A 27,523-nucleotide genomic window follows, 5' to 3' on the forward strand; every position below is an offset into this window, starting at 1 on the left:
CCCTCGGCGCGCCCCCAAGCGGCGGCTTGCGTGTCCGCGCCGACCCCTCCCCTCGCGCCTCGCGGGCGCACGCGCCGCCTCGCTCAGGGGCCGGAGGAGGCCGGGCCTGTCAGACCCCGCGGCCGGCCTCCCAGCCGCACGGGGCGGGCGGGTGCAGCGGCTTGGGCTCGGCCTGGGTCCCTGGCCCCGGTCGCAGCAGCGCGAGCCTCCGGGCGGGGATGCGCGGCGGCGGTGGCCCGCAGGTAGCCGAGCGCCGCCGAGTCCGGAGCTGGCGCGCGGCCGGGGCGCGGCGACAGTAGCGGTGCCTCGTTCTCCTCACGATGGGCAGGGACGCGCCGCGGTGCCCTGAGGAGCCCGAGCGCCGGTGAAGGCGGAGTCGCCGGCCGCCCCTCCGCTGCCATGGCCGGCCCCGGCGCGTGGAAGCGCCTCAAATCCCTGCTGAGGAAAGACGACACGCCGCTGTTCTTAAATGACACCAGCGCCTTCGACTTCTCGGACGAGGTGAGCGACGAGGGGCTTTCGCGCTTTAATAAACTTCGAGTCGTGGTGGCCGACGATGACTCGGAAGCCCCGGAAAGGCCTGTGAACGGGGCGCACCCGGCCCTCCAGGCCGACGATGACTCCTTATTGGACCAGGACTTACCTTTAACCAACAGTCAGCTGAGTTTGAAAATGGACCCCTGTGACAACTGCAGCAAGCGGCGCGAGTTGCTGAAGCAGAGGAAGGTGAAGACCAGGCTGACCATCGCTGCCGTCCTCTACTTGCTTTTCATGATCGGAGAGCTTGTAGGTGAGTTGTGTCGCCGCCGCCTCGCTTGCCTTTGACTTTGTCCAGCTGTTAGCTACGCCGGAGTTGAGGTGGAAACTTTGTTTTCAGGAAGTTTGCTGAGTATCTAGACTTTCGTGGGTCCATAGGAAAAGGACACGGGATTCCAAAGTGCGGTTCCCGTGAGCGCCCACTGAGAGCTTGCAGGTAGATCTTGTAACTCCCATAAACAGCGTGCCATTTACTGTAGGGTTTAGGGTGTTATCTTGACTGTATATCATGTAACTTCTCCTTTTACAGATTCTGATAAAATGCCAGGTTTATCTTTCAACGTCTAAAATAATTCTGACATGGATTAGAATCAGAATTTTATAGTATTAAGGGATGTTACTGAACACCATCCTGTTTCCTCACACAGAAGTTCTGAAGGGATTAGATTATGAGGAATCTTATTGGGAAAAGAGAGAGCCATCCACAGTGCCAGACTTTTCTTTCTGTCAACATTTTGGTTATTTGATGCTTATTTGTGCCGCTTCCTTTTGAGCTTATAGCTAAGGGCTTTACAAAACTCTATACAGCCAACTAATTAAAAGTTCATTATTAAAAGGAGTATCTACAGTGAGCTAGAGGTCTCCCCGGCAGCTGCAGAAGCTAGGCTTTCTTTCTCCTTTTTTAACTGATTTCAGATAATAATTTCTCACTCTAAGGTTCTTGCTTTAGACCTTATTTTTACTGTCGCATTAGTTTATAGTCGTCCCTTGATGTCCAAGGTGGGTTGCTTCCAGGAGTCCCCTCTAGAACCTGAATCTCAGGTTGCCTCATCCAGTGACGCCTTATGTAAAGATCCCTTACGTAAAGCGAAGCAGTTATTTGCATATAACCTACATATGTGTCCTTCTGTACTTTAAAGCATTTGGAAATCATTTTGACTACAAAATGCAAATTTGATGCTGTATTTAAGTAGTTGTTATCCTGACTCATTGAGAGATTGATGAGCAGAACAAGTCTGTGAATGGCGAACGCTGAGGCAGAGTTACTTTTTCAGATGTTTTCCATTCATGATTGATGGTATCCATGGATGCAGTTCTCAGATAGAGAACACACTGCCGACTCCTTAGTGGCAGTTTCTAAAGTGGCATTAACAGAGGAGACAGTTCTCTCATGTTGTCTCTTATGATGAGCCATAACAAGAAGAGACCTGGAAACCCAGATTTAAAATGCTGTGTGTAGAAGACTCATGTACATTCTCTGCCTGATGTCCCATCATTCTTCCCCAGTGTCAACTTAGCTGTACTGGTCATGGTCCTTTTCTCAGGGCTCCCTCTCTCTTGCCCTTAAGGCTTTCATAAATAAGAGCAGATTTCTCAAAGGTTTTCAAACTTCTGTTGACTATGTAATAGGAAGTAGACTGTGGTAAAATACTACACATGTAGACATAGGTATGTACATATCTGCATATACGAGTATATGCATAGCAAACACAAATTGTATATGCTATATTTTAATGTCTTCAGTTATCTCTCAGCCCACTAGTAGACTATATGTGGCATATCACCCATCTTCCAGCTTTTTCAAAAATATTTAGTTTTAATTATGTGTATGTGTGGGGAGGGTATGGGTCACTGGAGGGTGAGTGTGCTGGTGAGTGAGTACAGTGCCTAGAGGCATCAGATCCCCTAGAGCTGAAGCTTCAGGTGAGTGTGAACTTCCTGGTCTAGGGGCTGGGAACCAGAACAAGAGTAGCAAGTTCTCCTAACCACTGAGCCTCTCTAGCCTCTGGCCTGAGCTTTTATATTCCTGCCTTTTCTCAGATTGTCCCTTGACTGCTTGTTAGTCATACTTCATTTCAAAAGACATCTCTGAAAGACATGTTTTTCACTGTTGGGATAAACCTCTGCATCTTATTTTCCCCACTTGAACTCTATTTACATGTCTTTTATTATTTTAATTTTTTGACTGAAATATAAGCTGACATCCTGATACCTAAAACAGTAAATGATACAAATTAGACATAGTAAGTGAGCTTTTGTTGAATTTTTAATTGCATTTTTAAAATTCTTCAATATTTTACACTTGCTTATAATGAATTTTAATCATTTTACACACCCCCTCTCTTACATATATCATCATATACATTCCTGCTCCCTTTCACACTGGAACCCTTCTTCCTAGCAAGGCTCACACTTTCCTGTCGTTTTGGGTATGTGACCCACTCACTGACTTTAATTGGGACAGTTTGTGTGAGCATTGAAGAAAATGACTTATGAAGCATGGGAAACTTAGCAGTGAGTACATCACTGAAGAGAGTGACACCCTTCTCCCCAGAAACCATTGACTGTCAGTAGTCCCTCAGGGAGAGGTGCAGCCCTATAAATCTTCTCTCTTCCTGGTTGAAATGTTGACAGGGCCAAACCTGTTACAGGTCTTGATCAGGTAACCACGGTAGTACCGAGTCCATGGGTACAACAGCTATGTCATATAGAGAAGACGTCTTTTTGTGGCAGATCTCTCCATCCTCCAGCTCTGAACTTTTTTCAGCCCTCTCTTCCACATGTTCCCTGAAACTCAGAGAAGGTGGTATAGAGGTTCTATTTAGGGAATTCTTCTGTTGGAGAATTATAAATGTGTAATATAAAATGCAAAGATGGTAAGCTGCAGTCAGAACATGATCTCATGACTTCAGCAGACTAAGACCCAGGAACTTCTCAAATGCAACACAGTGAAAATGCTCAGCATTCAGACTTTTTGAAGTTGATATTGGGTATTTGAAGTTATTCACATTAATCATAATTTTCTCCCTTGAAATTAATTTAGATAGAATTTCATTTAAGTAAAAGTTAATATTTAATTGTCCTGACTTCTCATTTCCAGAGGCTCTTACTCAATAAAAGTTTTTCAGAAACCACAATAGGTGTTTCCTTTCCAATACTGACTTAATATCCAAATATAGAATCTTTCATTAAATAATGCAGAAATGATAGGAACGGTCGTGCTCAGAATGTTACCTAGAATTAGACTGGATCTAGTAGAGTGCTTATTAAAGTGTATCTAAGAACTTAGAAATAAATCATCTTAGGTAGGAAGTATGGACCAATAAAAATAAAGTCATTTAGAGATTTCAGAGAGGAGACTTGATTTTGGATCTTGGTTTACCTCTGACTCACTCCTGACGTTGAACAGTATCTGCCTTTCCTCCCTTCCCTTCAGCAGGTCTCCTTTGAGTACCTACATGTTAATTTGTATGCACTGTCCTACATGGTCTAAATATCTAATGGAAAGCAAAACTGTTATTATTATCTGAAGTTCTTTAGCTAATATAGAAGGAAAACATTACATGGCATTACAAGTCATTACATTTTAAATTCAGATATTCAAGCTCTGTGAAGAAAAGAATAGACGTACTAACCAGTGGGATATCATTTTTGCATGGGATAGAGCATTTAAAAGCAACAAAAAAGATATTAGGAATCATTCAAGCAAGGAAAACAGTACAACAAAGGCCCTAAAACTTTGAGTTCTTTTAAGAAACTGAAAGAAGACCAGTATGACTGGAGTGTGGTTGGCATAAAGGAAGGAGGCAGGTGGACCAGATAAACAAGTCCTGAGAGACCACACTGAATGAGTGCAGTTTTTGTTCTAATTCAGTGGAAGCCAGTGGAGGGCTCTAAGTAGGAGAGTTACTTCTTAAAAGATCATCGTGGATGTTCTGTGAAGAAAGGAATGGGAGTACAAGGACGGGAGCAGACTTGTAGAGCTCCTGGCTAGAAACAAACCAGAGTAAGTACAGAAAAGCATCCTGGAGTATGAACAGAACTGTCACATTTAGACATGGGGGTTGAGGAGCGAGCAGGTCAGGGATGAACCTGAGTTTCTCTCTAACCAGATAGATACATAGGGAGACATCATTTTGAAGAGGAAAGAGAATGCAGAGCAATATTGGGGTGTGGACTCAAAGGCTGTTTTAAACATGTTCATTTGCATGCTTATGAAGACTAGTCAAGTGGGAATGTCTGGTGGGCTAGTAAATGTGAACCTGTGCTTTAGTAGGTAGGCCAGCATAGATGATGCCCCCAAATTAGACAAAATGACCTGAGAACTCACGTCTTGAGGAACTTCAACTTTAGGAAGTCAAACAGAGGCAAACAAGTGTCCCAAAATCCAAGGAAATAAACTACATCAGCGCCTCCCCCTCATCCCCATTGATGTCACTTTCTACAGTTTTAATAGATTACGACAGCCATATCCAAAGTTATTAAATGGAAAACTCAAGAACTAAACAGTCCGTGTTTAAATTGCTCACAGCTGTAGGTATTATAATGGAATCTCAGAGGCCTGCCCCATCCTGCCCAGGATATGAATCATCTCTTTGTGTAATGTGACCACATGTAACTTTTATTATGGTGTATTGTTACAGCCATTCTATTTTATTACTAGTTATTATGTTACTTTCTTACTGTGCCTAACAAATAATCTAAACTTTATCTTAGGTTTGAACATATATATTGCATATTTATATATGTAATGTATATAGTGTACATATACTATGTATACATCATTATACATATATAACTAAATGTATATATTATATAAATATATACATATATTATGATATCTATATATGCATATATATATATATATATAGTATATGCACATTATTTGGTAGTACCTAAGGTTCCAGGTGTCTAGTGAGGATCTTGGAATACATGCTTCTGAATAGGGTGAAGAGGACTACTGTTATTTCTCATTGGAAATAAGAGAACTTTTTAGATGAAAACTAAGATATCCTTTGGACTTGTTAACAAAAAAAGCCGTATTTTACATGTTTTCATTGGAACTAAAATCATAAAGATATACAAACTGACTTTTAGGTAAAGAACTGGTGTATTTAATTTTGTCCTATCTCAAAGTATCTCTTAAACTACATTAAAGGGATTTGGCTTGCTGGAGAAGGCAAACCCTCCTCACACAGATGGGGAAAACGAAAGGGAACAAAACAGCAAAAGTCTTGGAAATTGAAAAAGAAACAGAGTAACTGGCTTACTACACTCAAAAGCCAGCACCTCAGCTGAGAATCAACTCAGGCCCCACCACAATAGTGGTCCTCGATTTTTGCTGTGCATCACAGCCATTAGAGAATCCAAAGTCCCAACCTCAGAAAGTCTAATAATGGAGTCTTGGGATAAGCCAGAGTGTGTATTCATGTATGGAATTTAAGACAGTCTTGCTACTGTGTAACCCTGGCTGGCCTGGAACTCAGTATGTAAACCAGGCTGGTCCCATACTCAATGAAATGCATCTGCCTCTACCTCCTAAGTGCTGCTATTAAAGACATGCTCCACCATGCCTGTCTAGCATTTGCATTTTTATTAGAACCCAGGGGATGCTAATGCTAACCCCTCAGGACCCACACATAAGACAACTGTACTATAGAGCATCCTAAGCAGGCCGGACTCAGCTGTGCCAGGTGCCTCTGGAATTATGTATGTACCAAAAAGGCTAAACTAAGGAAAGCTAATAAAAACCCTGTTTTAAAAAACAGTTATAATCATATATTCTGTATCTTCAGAGATAATATCACATATCTAGAAGAGAAAAGGTGGTTCTACAAAAGAAATTCAGGGTAAAGGAAAAAATAAGAACCCGTTGACAATAAAAACGTAGAAGGCACTTGAAAACAAGAAAACAAAAACTTATAGAAAAGTTAGAAAATAAGGAACACTCATGGCAGTTCATGCCTTATATCAGTGTTTGGGAGATAGAGGCAGGCAGATCTCAGTTCAAGGCCACCTTGGTCTCCATAGTGAGTTCCAGGCCAGCCAGAGCTACATAGTGAGACACTGTCTCAATCAATCAATAAATCAATCATCAGTCAATAATAGAAAATGAATTAAAATACTTTCCCAGAATTAAGTAAAATTACTAATAGGAGAAAAAAGGAAATGTATGTGTATGTTTGTGAACATACATGCATACATACACTTGTGTGGTTGTCTCCCACTTATGGGGATCTATTTCAAGATCCCTAGTAGGTGCCTGAAATCACAAATTGTACCAGACCCTAGTACATATTGTCTTATGTTGCCATAACTGAGCATCACAGATTAAGTAACTTATAAAACATTAAAGTTTATTCACCTTGTGTTTCTGAAGACTGGAAAATTCAAGAGCAAAAGGTTGCATTTGTTGAGGTCCTTTTCATCGTCTCAAAGCAGTCCTGAGGGTTAACACGATAAGGAAGATGTGACCTCATTCAGGTCTCTTCTTCCTCTAAAGCCATAGTCTTATTGAAATGAGGCTCTGCCCTTAGAGTCTCATTTAACATTATCACCCAGCCATCAGTTTAAAGTTCCAACTTCTTAACACCTCATAATAAAGATGAAACATCAACATGAGTTGTGGTGGACACATTCACACAAACGCACGCACGTGCCATACTTATTCCTATACCATCAATTACACCATATTTTCCTTTTGTTACTCTTTTCAGAGATTATTATCTATATAACTATAAGCTAAACTAATTTTTATTCTTTGGGTTGTGCTAGTATGAGCTTTATAGAATTCTTCTGTCATTTGATGTTCAACCCTTCCTGAATAACAGAAAGCATATCTTCTTTCTGCTTTGTTGTGGTATTTAGATACCGTAGCTATTAACTCACTGTATTCGTAGAATTAATAAGTTGAGCAAAAGTTCCCATCCTGCTTTTATTTTTACTGCCAATTTAATGGGTAACTTTATGAAGTAATGAACACTGAAGACCCTGTTAATAGAAATGGGGTTTTCACCAGAAATTTGAGCAGTGGTCCTTCCATACCTACATATTCCATGTCCACAGGTGCTACATCTATGTTTCAGCTGGAAAATGCTTGAAATATATGTCTGTATAGAATATATGCAGGCTTGTTTTCTTGTAGTAATTCCCTAAATAATGCAGTGTAAATAAGTACATTGTATTAGATGGTATCAGTAACCTAGAAATAATATAAACTATGTATAGATTTACATGTACAAGCTGTATACAAATACACCATATTATATAATATATTTGAGCATGCACAGATTTTGATACCTAAAGGGGTTTCTGGAATAATCTTCATATAAGTTGAAGGATATGGCATCTATACTATTTTGCATGAAACTTTAGAATACTTTGATTTAGTTGAATCAGGATAGAAATTTAGTTGTTGTGTTTTGCAGAATGTTACACATTTTGAGGTTGATGGCTTCCTTTTGTTAGTTACCCTTCCTTCCCTTTCTCCCAGGTGGATACATGGCAAATAGCTTAGCAATTATGACAGATGCACTCCATATGCTAACTGACCTTAGTGCCATCATACTCACTCTGCTTGCTTTGTGGCTGTCCTCAAAGTCACCAACCAGAAGATTCACCTTTGGATTTCATCGCCTAGGTAGGTAACTTAAGTTTATTTTGGCTTATAATATTTTCACGTAAAGCCATAATAAACTATGACCCTGACTAACTGAAATATTTAAAGTGATAATGGTTTTGAACAAAGCAAATGAAAATAAATAATGAGACTTATCCCAAAACGCTATCTTCTGTGGAACATACTGCTAGGCCTCCTTAAGTAGGTTGTACAGAATTATGAATATGCCATTATAAAGAGGCTTACTTTCCAGTTTACTGAACTGAGCAAAACTGATTGGGTGACTCACTAATAAGCATTTGCTGCTTGTTTTAAACTTTAAATTTTTCAACTGAAGCCCATGTTAAACATTTTCATCATATGTTCAACATATGCTATGTGACTGACTTTGCACTGTATCAATGTTATTCAGCAAGGGTTTAAAAAAATCTAAATTATTACCTACATAGCTCTGATTCTTGCTGTTGCTGTGGTTTTAAACCTACTTACTCTAAAAATACATAAAATTACTATTTGAACTATTACATGGCAGGCCATATCCATAGGTATTTCATAGAACCTCCAAATTAAGAATTTTCTGTTTGGAAAATTCAGCATTTAATAGTGCATATTAAAGAATTGAGATAAAAATAATACTCTTCGGCTTTTTTGAATAAAAACTGAACACTGGCTATTGCCTTGAGAATCTACTAAGAAATCAGAAAATAGGGCTAGAGTTATTAGAAATTGGCACTTTATCAATGAACCAAATCAAACACTATCTCTAGTAGTAAATATCAGCATGGTTTCGTCACAGTTGTCGTGTTCAGCTGTGTAGGTGTTTTCTGTCTACTCTTAGAGATAACATTTTCTGGGGCTGGAGAGATGTCTCAAGAGCACATACTACTCTTTAAATTTTATTTTTAAATAACACTATTCTTTGATTCTTATACTTAATTTTACTTTGTGTCTATAGGCATTTTGCCTGTATGTATGTCTGTGTACCACTTACATGCCTGGTACCTCGGGAGGCCAGAGAGGGTATCAGATCCTCTGGAACTGGAGTTATAAACTGTTATGGGCATCTGTGTGGGTACTAGACATTGGCCCTGGCTCCCTTGGAAGGGGCAATCTGTTCTCTTAATTCCTGTGCCATCACTCCAAACCCTCTCCCTATCTGTATGACTCTTACAGAAGAATTTAGTTCCCAACACACACAAAGGCAGCTAATAGCTGCTTCTGGTCTTAGCAAGCATATGCACTCACATGCATACACACACACACACACAATTAGGGTTTATTGATTGTAGCCTTCTAATTGGTGTTTTCAAACAAACACCTGTGAAAGGCAGTAAAGAAACCAATAGCTTGATTCAAATCCTAGTTGTCTCACTTCCTAACAATCTGACTTTATTCAAGCTCTGTAACATCTTCATGCTTCCATTTTCTGTTTGTAAAGGATGCTACAATAGTGTCTCCCACATAAAGTTATTAAGGGCAGTAAGGGAATTACTATTTGGAAAGCATTTAGGGCAGTGGCCAGCACTTTAATAAGGATCTTCATTCTTTATTAATCCACTTCACTCATTCTCTGAAAAAAATTAAAATGAACTCAAGGCTTCTTAGTAACATGTATGTCTGCATACAGAAAGGCCAGTATAAATTCTTTGGAATATCCAGTCTTGAAAATGTTTGACTAATTTTTATCATTATTTGTTAATAGTCTACATTCTATGGTACAGGTGAGCAGGAGAGCTCATACCCCTCTTCTCTTAGCTGTCACCACAGTCTCTTCAATTGCTTCATGTATAGCTGTGGATGGTGTGAAATCATTCTGAGTTTTCTTTATTTACACTACACTACAACAGCAGCAGGTTAATGTGGGGAGAGAGAAGGAAAGAACTAAAGCCTCATGTGTTGTATTTAAGTGTCAGGACTTACTTGATTATGGGCATGTCACTTTACTCTGAGAGCTAATAATACTGGATTTAATAAAACCACAATGAAAGAGATCCCACAAATCTTTTTTATTAGATATTTTCTTCATTTACATTTCAAATGCTATCCCAAAAGTCCCCTATACCCTCCCCCCACCCTGCTCCCCTACCCACTCACTCCCACTTCTTGACCCTGGCATTCCCCTGTTCTGGGGCATATAAAGTTTGCAAGACCAAGGGGCCTCTCTTCCCAATGATGGCTGACTAGGCCATCTTCTGCTATATATGCAGCTAGAGACACGAGCTCTGGGGGTACTGGTTAGTTCATATTGTTGTTCCACCTATAGGGTTGCAGACCACTTCAGCTCTTGGGTACTTTCTCTAGCTCCTCCACTGGGGGCCCTGTGTTCTATCCTATAGATGACGGTGAGCATCCACTTCTGTATTTGCCAGGCACTGGCAAAGCCTCACAGGAGACAGCTATATCAGGATCCTTTCAGTAAAATCTTGCTGGCGTATGCAATAGGGTCTGCGTTTGGTGGCTGATTATGGGATGGACCCCAGGGTGGGGCAGTCTCTGGATGGTCCATCCTTTCCTGTAGATCCAGCAATACCTATCCTGGGCATATACCCAGAAGATGTTCCAACTGGTAATAAGGACACATGCTCCACTATGTTCATAGCAGCCTTATTTATAATAGCTAGAAGCTGGAAAGAACCCAGATGTCCCTCAATAGAGGAATGGATACAGAAAATGTGATACATTTACACAATGAAGTACTACTCAGCTATAAAAAACAATAAATTTATGAAATTCTTGGGCAAATGGATGTATCTGGAGGATATCATCCTGAGTGAGGTAACCCAATCACAAAAGAAGTCACTTGATATGCACTCACTGATAAGTGGATATTAGCCCAGAAACCTAGAATACCCAAGATACAACTTCCAAACACAAGAAAATCAAGAAGGAAGACCAATGCATGGATACTTCATTCCTCCCTAGAATAGGGAATGAAATATGCATGGAAGGAGTTGCAGAGACAAAGGTTGGAGCTAAGATGAAAGGATGAACCACAAATCTTTAGGAGGAAAAAGATTCTCTTCTAAGGGAGTATGTCATTCTGAAGACAGCAGCTCCCATCCTGCTTCACCCTTTCTGCCTTTCTCTGTATAGATTATCTTAATAATTGGCTTTTTTATGTGAAGTTTCTTCCAGATCTTCAGGGACTATACTGATGTAAAGACTATACTAAGCAGCACTGTTTGTGGTTAGGATAGAAAGCAGTGTTTATGATTTGATCATTTAAATCCTTAGACTGTGTTAATGGCAAGTTGATAGCACAGGTATTGCTCATAATGTTTGCTGCTGAGCAGAGATCGTGGTCAGAACCAGCTAGATGTGTCTTGGGCAAGATTTGGCTACAACTAATTCTGTGTAGTTTGTTGCTTTATCCACTGATACTAGAGAAACAGGAAGCATTTCCTTCATATAAACATCAAAAAATAATACTAATAAACTTTCTACCTAGTTGTGATTCATTTTAACAGCTTTCTCCTTCCTATATCAAAAGCTGTGCTTTCTATCATTCACATCTTATTGCAAATTTAATCATATCACATGACCTTTTACTGGAAAAGAATTAAGCTCTAAAACTTGCTAGAAATGGGAGTTTAAGTTGAGGCATAAGGAAGGCATGACTGAAGTGGTTAACACTGGATACCATAAGTCAGCATGACCATAGTTGGCAGTGTAGCATGGTATAGGGAGTGATGAAAAAGCAGGAGTAGGAGAAGCAATTTGTAATAAAAGAGAGGAAACCCAGAGACAGACTCTGGACTATAGACTGATGAAAATCCCTATAACATCAGCTTGAGTGCAGCTGGACTCTGGCTGAGATAAATACAAACACTAATTCGGAAGGCCTGGGTAAATCCAACACACCCTACTGTTTTTTTCTTCCTATCTTCTATTGGAAGAAGGCAGGAAAGAGTGGAAAAGAAAGTGGAAGAGAGGATATCTCTGTGTTCATTATATTTTTATAGATCTCTGCAACATGCCTTAGATGTTTGCTTAGTTCTTTCTGACAGTGGAAAGACAATTGCCATGTAACTTTAGTGAAATATACTTATTATTGGCATCATAGCATTAACAAAGCAAATACGTACATTAGACCAGTAACTTATGCAACACCCACAAACACATATATGCTTCTGTTGTGAATGGTCTACGTTAAGACAAATAGTTATTCATTGACTGAATGAGTACCCATTAGTTACGAATGAATGAATGAATGAATGAATGAATAAGGGTCTGGAGACATGGTGACTCTGTGTGCACATAGACACAAATACAATCACAAATTATAGTAAATGCTATAAAGAGAAAGAAAAAGACACTAAGTCAGAGAATAACAAAGGATCTAGTATTTTCACATAATCTTTGAAGCTTCTACTTTGGCATTTTCATGCCAAGTACAATAACTTTGATATTTTATAGTATAGCAAACTTTGATAATCTTGTATGTTTTATGCCATTTAAATTTTCTTTTTCTGTATCAGTTTTACCTTGTGAATGGAGATATGAATAGAGAGAGGATGGATATGAATTAGTTAAGGATCTAAATCATTCAAACTGCTAAATACTTTAAGAAAAAAATGTTGTATGACAAAAATAATAGTGCTTTTTCCTCTGTAAAGAAAATGTAAGTAGGAGACTGAACAATGTCTAGTTGGTATGAAGTGTAACCGTTGTGCTGAAGATGCCTGCATTTTCTGTCTTCCTTTGTAGAGGTTTTGTCGGCCATGATCAGTGTAATGCTGGTGTATGTACTTATGGGATTCCTCTTATATGAGGCTGTGCAAAGAACCATCCATATGAACTATGAAATAAACGGCGATGTCATGCTCATCACTGCAGCTGTTGGAGTTGCAGTTAATGTAATGTAAGCACAATATTTTTCACATACTATGAGCCAAAAGATTATTGCACATGCATGTATTCAGACCATGGAATATGTTCATACTTAAAAATATAGTCAGTCAGTTTTACTTAGAAGTATAATAAAATGAAGCATTATAAACTTGTTAGTTTGTCCATGTGTCTCAGAGTTTAACACTAAAGAATTTAAGTAGAGCTGGGCGTGGTGGCGCACGCCTTTAATCCCAGCACTCGGGAGGCAGAGGCAGGTGGATTTCTGAGTTCGAGGCCAGCCTGGTCTACAAAGTGAGTTCCAGGACAGCCGGGGCTACACAGAGAAACCCTGTCTCGAAAAACCAAAAAAAAAAAAAAAAAAAAGAATTTAAGTAGAACCAAGTTATTTAATATTTAATACTTTTATGTTAGCTACATTTCAAGGGAGTTTTGTATTTATTTTATTTGTGTGTGGGGCACATGCATGCTACTGTGTACACATGGAAGTCAGAGAACAATATACAGGAATCATTTCTCTTCTTTGACCACATGGGTTCCAGGAGTCAATCTCACACTGTCAGACTTAGCAATAAACACCTCTACCTGCTGAACTATCTCACTGGTCTGTTAGCTAGATTTTAAAATCATTTTTTTTCCTCCTCAAAACTACTGAACTATGTTTCATCCTTAATCATTTAGAGCAGAAGTTAGCAATCTTTCTATAAAGAACAGATGGGTTGTGGTAGAGCTTAGCATGCACGAGGCCCTAGGTTGACCCCTGCATTTCCAACACAACAAAAAGGCTGGTTAGTAAGTATTTTAGGCTTTGAGAGCTACACAGTTTCGTTTGAAGTGATGGAACACTGATGTTAAGAACAAAAACAGCCAAATTCACTGTGTGAACAAATATCTATGCCTGTATTCTAATAAAACTATCTTAAAAACTAGCCAAATATGGTCTAGTGGCCTTAGTTTACAAATCACTATCTAATGGCTTCTAGAATAAAAATCAGAAGTTTCTACAATTGCCTTCTTAAATAAAAGACATGTAGCCCTCCTGCCTCTCTCTTAGCACTCCCTGTTCTCCTTATCTTAGCCACAGTGTGGTACTTTTTAAGTGCACAGAGCACATTTTCATTTCAGACCTTTGCCTGCTGCTCTGCCTAGAATATGCAACCACCATCTGCTCTTGACTTCTGCAAGTCTCTGCTCAAATGAAGTCTGAGAGAGCTCTTCTGTGCCCACCCCACCCACCTACCCACTCACCTGGCCCTCATCTTAACATATCTCCACAGAGTTGTATACAAAGCTGTATACAAAGCCGTTTCCAAGGCATTTCACATTAACTGGCTGTGTCTCAGTGTGTATTTGCTTACACCTCTGATATCCAGGACGTAAGCTCCATAAACGTAAAACAATACTTGCTGAGTAACAGGTGCTTAAATCTTTATTAACTGACTGTTCTGCACTGCTCCATTACTGTCTGAACAGAACTGAATGTTTTATCAGTAGTTTTAGAGAAATAATATGGTTTCTTTCATTTCTAACAGAATGGGGTTTCTGTTGAACCAGTCCGGTCACCACCATTCTCACGCTCATTCCCACTCCCTGCCTTCAAATTCCCCAAGCATGGTATCTAGTGGACACAACCATGGGCAGGACAGCTTGGCAGTGAGAGCTGCATTTGTACACGCCCTGGGAGACTTGGTACAAAGTGTTGGTGTGCTTATAGCTGCATACATCATACGATTCAAGGTAAAATTGTACTTTCTATTTCAAATTATTTAATTTGGTTATTTAAAAAGCTAGTTGACAGCCAGGCGTGGTGGTGCACGCCTTTAATCCCAGCACTTGGGAGTCAGAGGCAGGCGGATTTCTGAGTTCGGGGCTAGCCTGGTCTACAAAGTGAGTTCCAGGACAGCCAGGGCTATACAGAGAAACCCTGTCTCGAAAAACCAAAAAGAAAAAAAAAAAGAAAAAAAAAAGCTAGTTGTCTCTTATCAATGTACTGGACACTAACTAATGCCTTTCTATTCATTTTTCACTGGGAGAAGATTAATTGGTGTAGTTATTTATTAGTAAGCACAATAGTATCACCTTGCCAGCTAATTTACCTATAGTTAGCTTTAATAGCACATTTACGGTAAAACTCAGTGTTAACCAATGTCACTGAACCATAGATAATAGGCTATGCACTGAGATTCTCATCTTTGCAGCAACTCTAAATTTTAATTCAGTCCACTTCAGTATGAGTATTTTAGTCCAGGTGACTGATACAGTTCTTTCCAGCTTCAATATCTTATGCTTCTAAGTGAAGAATTCAGAGAAGCCACAAAAGAGAATAGACATAATGATTAAACTTCTAGAAAAGACACATGAGGCAAGTCATTTGAACAATCTTATGAGTAAAGATGTTTCTCAATTACAGTATCCAAGATTTAAAAGTATTTTCCAATCCTGATAAAGAGAACAGAGACCTGTGTCTTGCTCCACTTTATAGTGTGTTAACATCTGTCTCTGTTTAGTCATACAACTTTCATCTATTGCCTTCTAGCCAGAATACAAGATTGCTGATCCCATCTGTACGTATATATTTTCATTACTTGTGGCCTTCACAACGTTTCGCATCATCTGGGACACAGTAGTGATAATCCTGGAAGGTGAGCACTTACTAGTACTCCACTGTGGGTTTATCCCTCCCAGCAGAGGTTGGGTCAGAGGGTGCTCTGGACAGGAGCCAAGTCTTGCATTTCAATGATACTCTCCTGTGCATAGCAAACAAGCAGTGCAGTCACGCACTTAACCCTTTCAGCAGGTAAAGCAGACAGTCAGGTGAGCTAGGATATTTACAGACAAGAAAATGTTTGACAGCCAGTGTCATTCCAGCAGCTTTTGATTCTTGGCACAGTTATAATTTGTGGTTTATTTGATTCCTTTTATACCATTGAAGTTGCTAAAGTCCTAGAGCATCTTGTGCTGCACAGGAAGTTCAGAGCACTGACCCCCAATTTCTCCTCATTTGCCCTGTTAGGCATGGACTAATTCTCCGTTCTATTTGGGTCTTCAACTTACTGGTTACCTCATTTAAAATTTGCCTTGCCAAATATTCTCTGGACTATTTCTGAAATTAGGACTGGGTAATAATATTCCTTAGAGTTTGGTAAGAGGCAGTCAGTGAAAACTGTGAGCGCTAAACCTAGCTCTCACTTCATTTCCTCTCCTAAGGAACATTAACTTGTTTATAGTCATATGCATACAAAATACGTATAACATTCATCTCATTTAATTTGTGTCTTTGTAATACTTTTAACATCCTTGTCTTCCTGAGAACATGAAGACAAAAGTTCTCAGCAATAGCTTATTATTATCAAATGTTCTAAGCTGGGCATAACTGCACAAGCCTGTAATCCCAGCACTTAGGACTCAGAGGAAAGTAGCTCTCTATGAGTTCAAGGTCAGCCTGATTTACATGTAGGTCCACGCTAGCCAGGGCTACATAGTGAAACCAGGTGCTGGAGCAGAATAATTCTTTTCTATCCTAGCTTATTAAGATTAAGCTAAGTGTTCTAACTTGATTGCTACTCCATTACAGTGAGAATTGACATTTTAAAAGTATATATTGATCTCTTGTATATTTTCTAAATATTTTGTAAGAATGTCTGTAATTTATCTTAAAGTGTAAACATACCTTAATGAATCTATTGGAACTGAATTTGACAAAGCCATTTGTTTTCTTTAAACGTAACTTAAAACTTTTCCTACCAAAGTAAACTTACAAATTATATATTCCAAACTAATAGGTGTACCAAGCCATTTGAATGTAGATTATATCAAAGAGTCGTTGATGAAAATAGAAGATGTATATTCTGTGGAAGATTTGAATATCTGGTCTCTTACTTCTGGAAAATCCACTGCCATAGTTCACATGCAGCTAAGTATGTTGCTCATGGGGTTCATGGGAATAGACTTCTGTCCTACAAGTCAGCATCTGAGCTGTTCATATGTGTGAATATTTTTCTGATAAGAAGACTTAAGGGAGGGAGGAGGCTCTTCAAAAGATGAATTGTAGGTGAAAGGGTAACAAGGGCTGGGAAGGCAGTTCAGTGTCAAACACTGGCACTCCCATGTCTGAGGCCCTGTGTTCAATTCCCAGAACTCCAAATAAATAAATAAATAAAAACATTTAAATTGGTTTACCTTTTTAAGAGAAGATGTTACAAGTTGATACTTGCCTGCATTTTAAAGATAGTACATACATTTGCTATGCCATCTTTTATATAATAAAAGCCAAACTCTTATTTAAATCATATCAGAGATTGGTGGCTTTTTAAAATCAAACTAACATATGCACTTAGTCCTTAAGGAATATAAGTCTTTAAGCAAGAGGCTTGTAATTGTTTGTAATGTTCTCTCTACTGAGCATGGGTTGGAAAGACTAAGGTCATGAGAAGCTCTTCTGGGCTTAGAAACTGCCTTCTGCAGTAGAAGGGCTTAGGAGACATCAGATGAGCATATGCTTGTAGCTTGCTGTTGCTTCCTCTGTGTCTCATCTTCTAATGTACAGCAGTGTACAATAAATAATTGGATATTTTCTTGATATTGCAGTTCCTGGAAGTTCATCTAAGTGGGAAGAAGTACAGTCCAAAGCTAAGCATTTATTACTGAACACATTTGGCATGTACAAATGCACTATTCAGCTCCAGAGTTACAGACAAGAAGTGATCAGAACTTGTGCAAATTGTCAGAGTTCCAGTACCTGAGTTCCAGGTGTATGTCCTCAGGGTCTACGGCCTTGTTTATCCTGAAGTACAGACTTGAGAGCAATAAATGTAAACCTAATGGAGTCCCTGACAGCTGTGTCCATGTCAAGCACCAGTCTCCCCAAGACAGACTCCGCTCTGACTAATACTTGCATGATTTTCAGACAAAGAACTTCTGAAGTACTGTTTACAGAATGAGCTGTAACCCTGCAGATACCTCATCAGAAGACAATCCAAGACCATGCTTCATTAATTTGACAGAGTATGCAACGTGCACACCAAGACTCAGAATTCAGTATTTGCATCTAACAACGACTTTTTTCAGGCCTTTTATATGAAGTCAGTGCTAGCAAACTCAGTGTTGAACTATTTGGGATTTTTGTCTCTGTGTAATCTTGGCATCCAGTTTCTGGAATTGTGTTCTCTTTTTTATAAAAATTAGCCCTCAACAGATTTCAGAAAGTAATTATATCCAGAAAATGGAATAAGCATGTATTCCTAAGTGTTTCAGAACTGTTTTATTTCACATATAACTTATAAGCAAATTTTCCAGATAGTACTGGGTTTTAAATCTCAATATTTTTGATTATTTGTAATCTTGTCAGAAACATTCACATAATGTGGTCACTGTCCTTAAGTTATTTAGGAAACTTTAATATAATTATAAATGGCAGAAATTAGATTTAACCTCAAATTACCTTACCATATGATGATCTAAAGCAGAGAAGCAAGTAGTGGTCTGTAGAGTTTTGGATTCTATCTTCCAGAAAATCACTTCTGTGCTTTATGTAGAATTGTCTTAGAACGGTAAGAGACAACAATGTTTCAGCAGTTATCCACTGTCCTTTTTAGAACTGCCAACATTTGTTAGTAACAGTTTGCATAGCACCTTCTCATGTGCACACCAGGTTATCTATATATCCTTCCGAGTACCTAAATAAGCTAAGGCTGAGGTTATTAATGCCCACCATGTAGAAGGCCTTTGTTACTCCAGAGAAAATTTCTGTTATGATACAGGCTGTTCTCCATGGGTTGCAGAACTACAATCTTGAAGTTTTACAATAATGTCATAGTAGAAAGATACAGAGGCGTTGGGTGGAGAAAACTCTTTAAGAAAACACAAGGTAAAAGGTTTTGTTTGTTTTGTCTTGTCTTGTCTTGTTTTGTTTTGTTTAGCCATGTATGTGCACAGAAGAGCTGAAATAAGGATGGACACTAAACCTGTGTCTGAGGAAGCAACATAAATATTTCCAAGCTCAAGGGAAGGCAATTAGCAGCAGTTGTGTTGAAGAGAAAGTCATGAATATTCACGATTCATTCCCAGCAGTTGCTTTGAGATGAGCTCATTTCAGCCTAGCACTTTGTATGGCTCTCAAAGAGTCAGAGTGGAGTAACTCTGTCCCAAGCAGGTTGTGAGTAGAAATCCAAATGGTGTGTAAATGAGGAGTGGGAAGCTGAGACTTTCCCTGTGTTAAAAAGTAATAAGAAAACCCGGGTTTTCAAACAGCCTTTCAAAAGGTTGTTGGGAATTGATAGGTTCAACACAGCTGATGTTTCTCCATAAAACTCAATGGGTATTTGTTGAATTCAAAGTTTACTTTGAAAAAAAAAAAAGTTTACTTTGTTGAATTTTTATTGTGAGTCCATTTAAAATTATAAATACTTGAACTTCAAATTTTCTTAGAATATAAACTAAATAAAATAGTGATTCGCATATGAGTAGATTACAGGCATTTAAGTGGCTGCCTGGGCATTTGTGGCCTTTAGATATATCTAGGGGAAAAAAGGAAAATGTGCATTTTATTCTTAACATTTTCACACATCAGTTGAGCTCATTTCTTGAAAACATCCTTTTACCATAATGTGGGCATATCTGGATTTTCATGTTGACTTAGTCCTTAAGATATTTGGTAAAACAACCTTAAAATCCATTTGAATATTGAAAAGGTTTTCATTAAAAAAAAAAAAAACAGAAGAACTGACAACTTCTGTAAGTCTTAACTATCATATTCATGTAAAGTGGGTGTACCTGTAATCTCTGCACTTGACTTTTGCAGCAGGGGCTAGACGTTGTTCTTCATGGGTCCACAAGATGGAGAGCTGGTAGATTTTTACTTGTTTAGCTTGTCAGAACCCATAGAGGAAGGACATTAAGTCAGCAGTTAGATCGGGGACTACACAGCTGTAAGATTTGACCGTCTTTCTCCTTTTGAGACATAGTGGCACAACCTCTCAGTTAACTGTGAGAACTTTTGCCCTGCAAAAAAGCAGGGTCTGAACTGAGGAGATGCAATGCTAATCTTGCACTGGGAAACATCACAACATAAAAACTTGGCAATTCTCCACTGCACTATATTCTAAGGAGTATTTTCAGATAGTTAATTACTGTAGACATTAACCCATATTTCACAACTTGGGCCCAATGCAGTCTTTTGTTTTAGGAAGACTTTGTCTGACTAACAATCTTGCTGTCTTAAGAAGCATACCAAGAATGCAGTTGAGTAAGACATACTTAACAGGCCGAACCAGAAGCTATTGTAATTCTTACGGGCAGCTATGTTAACTTTCCTCAGCTAAAAAGGTTTTCACGTGAGCACAGATTTTCACATTCACAGCTCCCATCTACATTGTTTACCAGATCACTAGATGTCTTGGCTTACAGTGTTTCTTTTCAGTTTGGGATAGAGGTTTTCATTTTTCTCTCTGACATTATTTCCTGAGCTCTCAGTGTTCTGTCTTAAGCCCAGGTGGCCCACCTGTCAGTATTTGTCTTCAGGAGATCCTTCCCACCGTGGACACAGTCAGGATAAGAGAGGTACCCGAGCATCTCTCGCATTCAGAGAGAATTCCAGCCAATACTTAGAAATACATTTGCAGGTGAGAAAGGTTTTTAAAACCTCAGCTCATCCCCTGTCCAGGATCTCTGCATGGGAACATGATAGAGAATCTGAGACAGAAATAGACTGAGCAGCTACTGTGAAGAGCTTTGAGTTTCTCAAAATCTCAGTCAGCATTCTTAGAGATTTTAATCCTGAAGTAACTTCAGCTGTGTTTGGTTCTCTGTATTTATGATGTTCTTAAAGAATCTGAACTCTGCTGTTGACTACCTTGTATGTAGTAAGGTTAAAGCTACAGAATGTGCCACTACATATGATACCATTTGGTTCAGTTCATCATTGGACCACTCTTAGTTACAGATAATCAGTGACATCTCACTAGCTACTGTGCTAAGCGGGGAGAAAATCTGGTGTCTAGGTAATGGCTTAATGTCTCTGTAGCTAGAACACCATTTGCAAACTCTTAAGTCCACCTCCAGGTCTGTCTAATGAATCCTATGGGCTAGGGCTTAAGATTTGATTTTGCAGATAGGCATATTGTTTGTAATGTTAGTGGGAGCATGCAAACTAGAGAAAAAAAATTGTGGGAATTCCTCAGTATTATGTGTCTCCATTTAGGCAACCCATCAGTAAGTTATGGTTACAAAAGATTTGTTGGAGACCAACAGTCATTTTCTGATTTTTGTTAAGATTGGTGTTTATGGAGACCTTGCCAGCTAAATCCATGACAGTGTCTATTTAAATAGTGCAATCAAGAATACCCAGAAATAAATGCAACCCAAAGTTGAAATGTGCCAGGATGCCCCTTTTCTACCCAGGAGATATCTTATATTTGGAAAATGTCTGCCTCTCCAAATAAATATGTGATTAATAAGCCATATCACAGTTTAAGAAATTGTATATATGCCCCTCCAAAAACCAAGTATTTTGCATATGATTGATTTTAGAAAGATTTTGAAGCTGGCGTTTATCTGTGTAATGAAGACCAGATTATTTGTATATGTACTGCATTTGTAATTTTCAAATGAAATTTCCTATACGATTATTAAATAAAGTGTTGTTTTGCCTTGTGGTTTATTAGAAACTTAAAAGGTACAGTCCCCTAATTTTTTTCTATTTTCATTGATTAATTAATGGTAGAAGGCCTTAAAACATACTGATCTTCAGTGCTCGCTTAAGTATTTAAGAAATAAGCCTTTTTTAAAAAAAATCTCCTAGATAGGATTTAATATTAAAAGAACTTTTCTCTCTTGGTGTCAGTCACTTGTAATGTCCTCCATGGACAGAAATCTTCAAAAGGAACAGAAGCTACCGTGATGGACTTTGTCCTGTGAGTCAGGTTCAGATAATGTGATGGTCAGATTGATGAAACTGGAGAACTGAACAGAATGGCCTAGCCACTCAAGTGTTCCGGGTCAGTGGTGGAAACCCTCCCTACCCACATCTTGTCTGCAACTATTTTTGTTGTTCAAGAGCTAAAGTCGAATTTTGTATCTCTAAATATTTTTAATCAGTGCAGTGTTTCATGACATGAAGATTATGTGAACTCAGCTCCAATGGCCATCATGTCCCTGGGAAAGTGTTAGCTCATCCAGCTATGTAGCTGTGGCTGCTCTCATGCTGCAGTGGCAGAATTGAGTAGCTGTGACAAATACTAAGCTTTTACTGTGGGAACTTTATAGGAAAAGTTTGCCCTGTCCTGGTGTAGATGGTTAAACCTTTGAACGGCTGAAACTGTGTGTGGCACTTAGAAGCTGATGTACCTGGGGAAACTTGGGCATCGTTCACCACCAGGTCTTTCCTTGGTTTTGTTTTGTTTTTTGTTTTTTGTTTTCCATTCCCTTTTGGGGCTGGGGCTGGGGCAGAAATATGCAAGTAGCAATATTTCCCATCTTACCACCTATGGTATTCCATAGCTGTCTGCACAGCACATGCTCACTGCAGCTGTGGTAGCATACTTCCAACAAAAAGATTACACTTTTAGATTCTCACTTGTACACTAAGCAGAATGTAACAAGACTACAAGTCTTGTGACTCTAGTCCACATGTTTCGAGTTCAAGATTATGAGATTTAGACATTTACCAAAGATTCAGTCTTTTGAGCAGCATCCTGGTTTAACAGACTTCATGTGATTTTTTTTTTACAGAAAATTACAAACTGAAAACTTTGGTCCATGGCTATTGCCCAATAGATGCCAAGATGATACTTCAGGGTAACCAAATAGTTCCATGTCTCCTGTCCTGGCAGACATGGTTTTCAAGTGTTTGTTCTGCTTTCATTTTCAGATTCCTTTAGTTTATGGTTTACTTGCCAGTTCCTGCACATTGGTTTGTGTGGGGTTGATTTGGTTTTTGTAATTTTTCATTTTAACAAACCACTGACGACAATACTGAGAAAATACTGGCTGGAAAAGTGGCAAAACACTCCTGAGCACCACAAGAAATAAAAAAGATAAAAGTGTATGTGGGTTGGTTTTTCCCAAAAATATAGTGAGCTGTTTCTTGGTAAGAGCGTATGTTTCTTTTTAAAAATAGTAAAATGCCAAAAAGCCTCATGAAAATAAGCCTAGCCTTAAAGAAAAACAGCCTTGCCCCCTCAACTTCCTTAGGGGACCCCACCCTTTCCTACCACCTGCCACTATTTCCTACCCAGAGGAAACCTGTTAAAATATTGCAGGGATGCTTGCCTTCAAACAGTGATAATAACTATGATGTCATTTGGGGTATGAAGAGGACCTGGGGAAGAGAAGGTATATTTTCTGACCACCCATTCCCCTATCTGTTGCTGACAAATCTGTGTTCCTTCAGGCTTTTAGTCGGCAACAGCTTGTTTCAGTATTGCCAGAACATGAGTCCGTTCCATTCTCCCCCTTGCCTTTTTGTGTGAGTGCATTTAGCAAAGACTGAGATACTTTTAAAACCCAACCCAAAGTATTATGTAATTTAGTGTAGTGGCCGTGGATGTATATTTGGCTCTAGAATCACTTCTCATCTCTAAGACACCATGATACTAGATCTAAGGTTGAGATTAAGAGGTCATTCAATTAATATATGGGAACTATTCACAAATGTCTTCCATTTCAAGATCATTTAACCAAAAATTGACCCTTAAAGACCACCTTCTTGCCACCGAACATGGTGTGAAACATGGCTCAGAAGTGTTCTGGGCTGTTAAACAGGAAAATGGTTTTATATATTTGAGGGCCTCTTGGACCAAACCCTCCCCACTACAGAGAGAAGGTCATACTTGTCTTCCACCGGCAATGGCTTTAGAACCAGACTCACAGGATAAAGTCCATTCTCTTGGTAAAGACACAAAATCCTGATATGGTCACCACTTAGTTTACCACCATACTGCCACATATTCTCCACTGCCACTATCTGACTCTTACATCAGTTTTGCCAAACCACAGCCAGTTTTGGCTAGTCTGGGGAAAATCGTTGCTTGTATTTGTTCATTTTTATGCATTTACAATGCTGTGCTCTGTGCCTTATACTATCTCAGTTGTTCCCCTAGGATGCTCCTGCGAATATTGCAGTCCTCACCAGAAGAGGTTAGGTGACTTTCCTAAGGTCCTAATGGGTACAATTGCAAAGGAGCTATAAGTAACTTTCAACAAACAGTAGTCACTGGTAAGATGAAACTCAAAAGGGATCTGGTGTTGACTGATGTAGGTAAAAATCATGACCAAGTTTTAGGTAACATATGAAAGTAATGAAAAACTATAGTTCAGTAGCACTCTCCAAAGCTGCATGCATGTTTGGTTGCTGCTGCTATGGTAGCCAAAAGTTTGCTGTGTTGGAGGGGTGGAAAGAGCACCAGAATAGAATCAAATAAAGGTCCCACTGTGTTACTGTCCCTGTGTCTTCCTCACAACCATGATTCGTTCCAAGGCTTCTCCTGACCTTTGCTCTCTAATCCACCTTGCTTTGCCACTGGGGTGTTGTATCCTTGCTCGGTCTGGTCTTTGATAGAAGGAAGTAATTGCATAGTACAGTGAACCTTCTGTGACACTCAGTGGTCATAGCAGTAGCCCACGTCCTAAAAGAAGGCTACACAAAACAGAAGGGACTGGATCTACAATTGGAGCATCACCGAGATGGGATGGAAATGAAACAGCTGCATGGAGCAGGAGCCTGCTGGAAACAAAAGTCAAAGAATGTCACAGGACGTCAGAATTCAAGGTTAAAGTTGATCTCATCTTGGTTGGTGACTGAATAAGATGCAGCTGATAGTAGAGCTAGTTACAGGGTTCCCTCAAACCACACACCTATCAAAACTATCAGTCATAATCAACAGAGCGGAGTGGGAAATCCAGGATAAAACCAAACTTAAGCAATTTCTATTTATCAATCCAGGTCTAGAAAGCACTAAGAGAAAAACTTCAGTCTGAAGAGGCTAACCACACCCAAGAAGAAACAAGGAATAAATATTTCCTGAGCAGTATTTCAAAAGAGAGAGGTGAGACCCACATTAAAAAAACAAAACAAAACAAAACAAAACAAAACAGAAAACAACACTGCTTATTGATAATTCTCAAGTTAATTCCCTAATAAAAAGTTATAGACTAACAGATTGGATTCTCTCTCTCATACTTAATATAGTACTTGATGTCTTGACTAGAGCAATAAGACAGATAAAGGAGATGGAAGGGACTCAGGAAAGAAGTCAAAGACCTTTATTTTCATATAGTATAATTTTATATATAAATGATCCTAAAGGTTTCCACCAGGAAACTTCTGCAGCTGATAAACATTTTCGGCAAAGTAGCGGGATTATAAAATCAGCAGGAATCAGCAGCCTTCCTGTATACAGATGTCAAACACACAGAAAGGAATCAGGGAAAACGGACCTTTAACAAGTGCCTCAAGAATATTTTAGGATAACTAGAACCAAGCAAGTGAAAGATTTGTACAATAAAAACATTTAAAACACTGAAGGAAGAAATTGAAGAAGCTATCAAAAGATGGAAAGATCTCCCATGGTCATGGATCAGTAAGGTGGAGAGTGCAAAGACGGCCATCCTCCCAAAAGACGCTGTATCAGTTCAGTACGATCCCCATCAAAATTCCATCACAATCCACAGACACTGAAGATACAATCCTCAGCTTTGTATGGAAATACTCACTCACACACACACACACACACACACACACACACACACACACACCATGCTAAAAAAAAAATCCTGAATAATAAAAACTGCTGGGGACTGGAGAGATGGCTCAGCATATAAGCTCTTCCAGAGGTCCTGAGTTCAATTCCCAGCAACCACATGATGGCTCACAACCATCTGGTAAATAAATAAATAAATAAGAATTACTGGAAGTGCCACCATCCTAGATTGCAAATTGTTCTACAGAGCTATCATAATAGACTCAGTTATTTTTATTCATTTATTTATTTACTTTGCATCCCAGTCATAGTCACTCCTTCCTCCTCTCCTTCCAGTCCCATCCCCACAAACCCCTTCCCTAGTTACCCCTTCTCCTCCTCAGTGAAGGGGAAACACCCCTTTGGGTACCAACCTGTTCTAGGACAACAATCAGGACTAAGGCATGCTCTCCTACTGAAGCTGGATCAGAAAGTCCAGCTAGAGGAAGGGGCTCCAATGTCAATGACAGTCCCTGCTCCAATTGTTAGGGCGCCCACATGAAGACCAAGCTGCACATCTGCTACAAATGTGTAGGGGGCCTAGGTCTAGCCCTTGCATGCTCTTTGGTTGGTGGATCAGTCTCTGTGAGCCCCTCTGAGCCCACATTAGATATGGGATTTTTCATCAAATTCCCCACTTCAGGTCTCAGGGATCTATGTAGAAGTGGAGACAGAACATAAGAACCAACAGGTAATGGGTGACTTCAAGGAAACAATGTCTTCCAGACACAATAAGACAGATGCACATATAAACTCAAAGAGACTGTGGCAACATAAGACTATTTTAGGATATTTTTCCAAAACACCCCACACCCAAGGATAACTAAACTGCTGTTAATAGCCATCAGTTATTACCCTTAGAACATGTGGTCACCTCTCTCTAAGCTCAGCGGTAGCACTGAGCAGGCTCATAATAGTTCTAGCATTCATGAAGACATCTAAAAGATTCATTATTACGGTGATTGTTTTTCTCTTGGAACTAACAGCTCACACCACTTCCAAACTTTTGATCACTTTAAAACTCATTCATCTCTATTCTCAGTGTTAAAATATTAGCTGTGTATATTTGAGTTCAGCAGATTCATGGGATGAAGAACTAGGTTTAGCCCTAGCTTTGGTAGGCAGATCTCATGAACATGTTATTCTTTCTTTGCAGGACCTCAGCCTGGCCTGGCTGTTCAGAAATACAGTAAAATTTAAATGTGTGGCACTGCTCCTAAAAGCTTTGGGGATATTAACTCAATGTACTCTCTACCGAAAATCCCGATGATTTATTACCGCAGTCGTACCCTTGAAGCAACTGAGGCAGAGAAAGGTTGCGTAAACTCACTCAGGAGAGCCGCTAAGTGCAGAGCTGAGATTCCGTTCCAGACAGTGTGGCTCCAACATCCACGCTCTCAGCCCTTACGACCAGATTAAAGCCGGGACTGATCTTATCATTGATCTGTGCAGTCTCAACTCCTGCTCTCTGAAGATCATTGCAGTGCCAGCGGGCTGCCCCAGAACACTAAAAACCTTCGGGCTTGGGCAGCTGTGTGGGAAGGGGTGGATGACGGGGGTGGTGCACAGCAGAATCAGGCTTGCCTTATCAATAGTTGCCTAATTGAATGTAGAACTGCCAGGCCTGATTTTTTTTTTTTTTAGTTTTTGTAAATGAAAGTCCTCAAAGAGCTATGCCTTTCTCAAGCACTATTGGTAAGGTACTCAGGAGACAGCCTAGTGAAATGAAGTGGGTTTGGATCCAGCCTGTGGAGAGTTCAAATTCCAGCCTGCTTGTTTGATACAG

The 27,523-nt window shown here is 39.5% G+C and overlaps 1 protein-coding gene across 1 annotated transcript; it reads left to right on the top strand.

Moving 5' to 3' along the window:
- Positions 1–399: 399 nt before the first annotated feature.
- On the top strand, positions 400–20,228 carry Slc30a4 (solute carrier family 30 member 4). The gene is made up of 7 exons (XM_021156115.3): positions 400–790; positions 8,030–8,176; positions 12,863–13,016; positions 14,536–14,740; positions 15,540–15,645; positions 16,786–16,920; positions 17,591–20,228. Exons 1-7 carry the CDS (start codon positions 400–402, stop codon positions 17,743–17,745), a joined length of 1,293 nt encoding a protein of 430 aa, XP_021011774.1. The 3' UTR covers positions 17,746–20,228.
- The last annotated feature ends 7,295 nt before the right edge of the window (positions 20,229–27,523 follow it).

This window comes from Mus caroli, unplaced genomic scaffold (assembly GCF_978045245.1).
Source record: "Mus caroli unplaced genomic scaffold, Mus_caroli_1 scaffold_2, whole genome shotgun sequence".
Taxonomy (NCBI): Eukaryota; Metazoa; Chordata; class Mammalia; order Rodentia; family Muridae; genus Mus; species Mus caroli.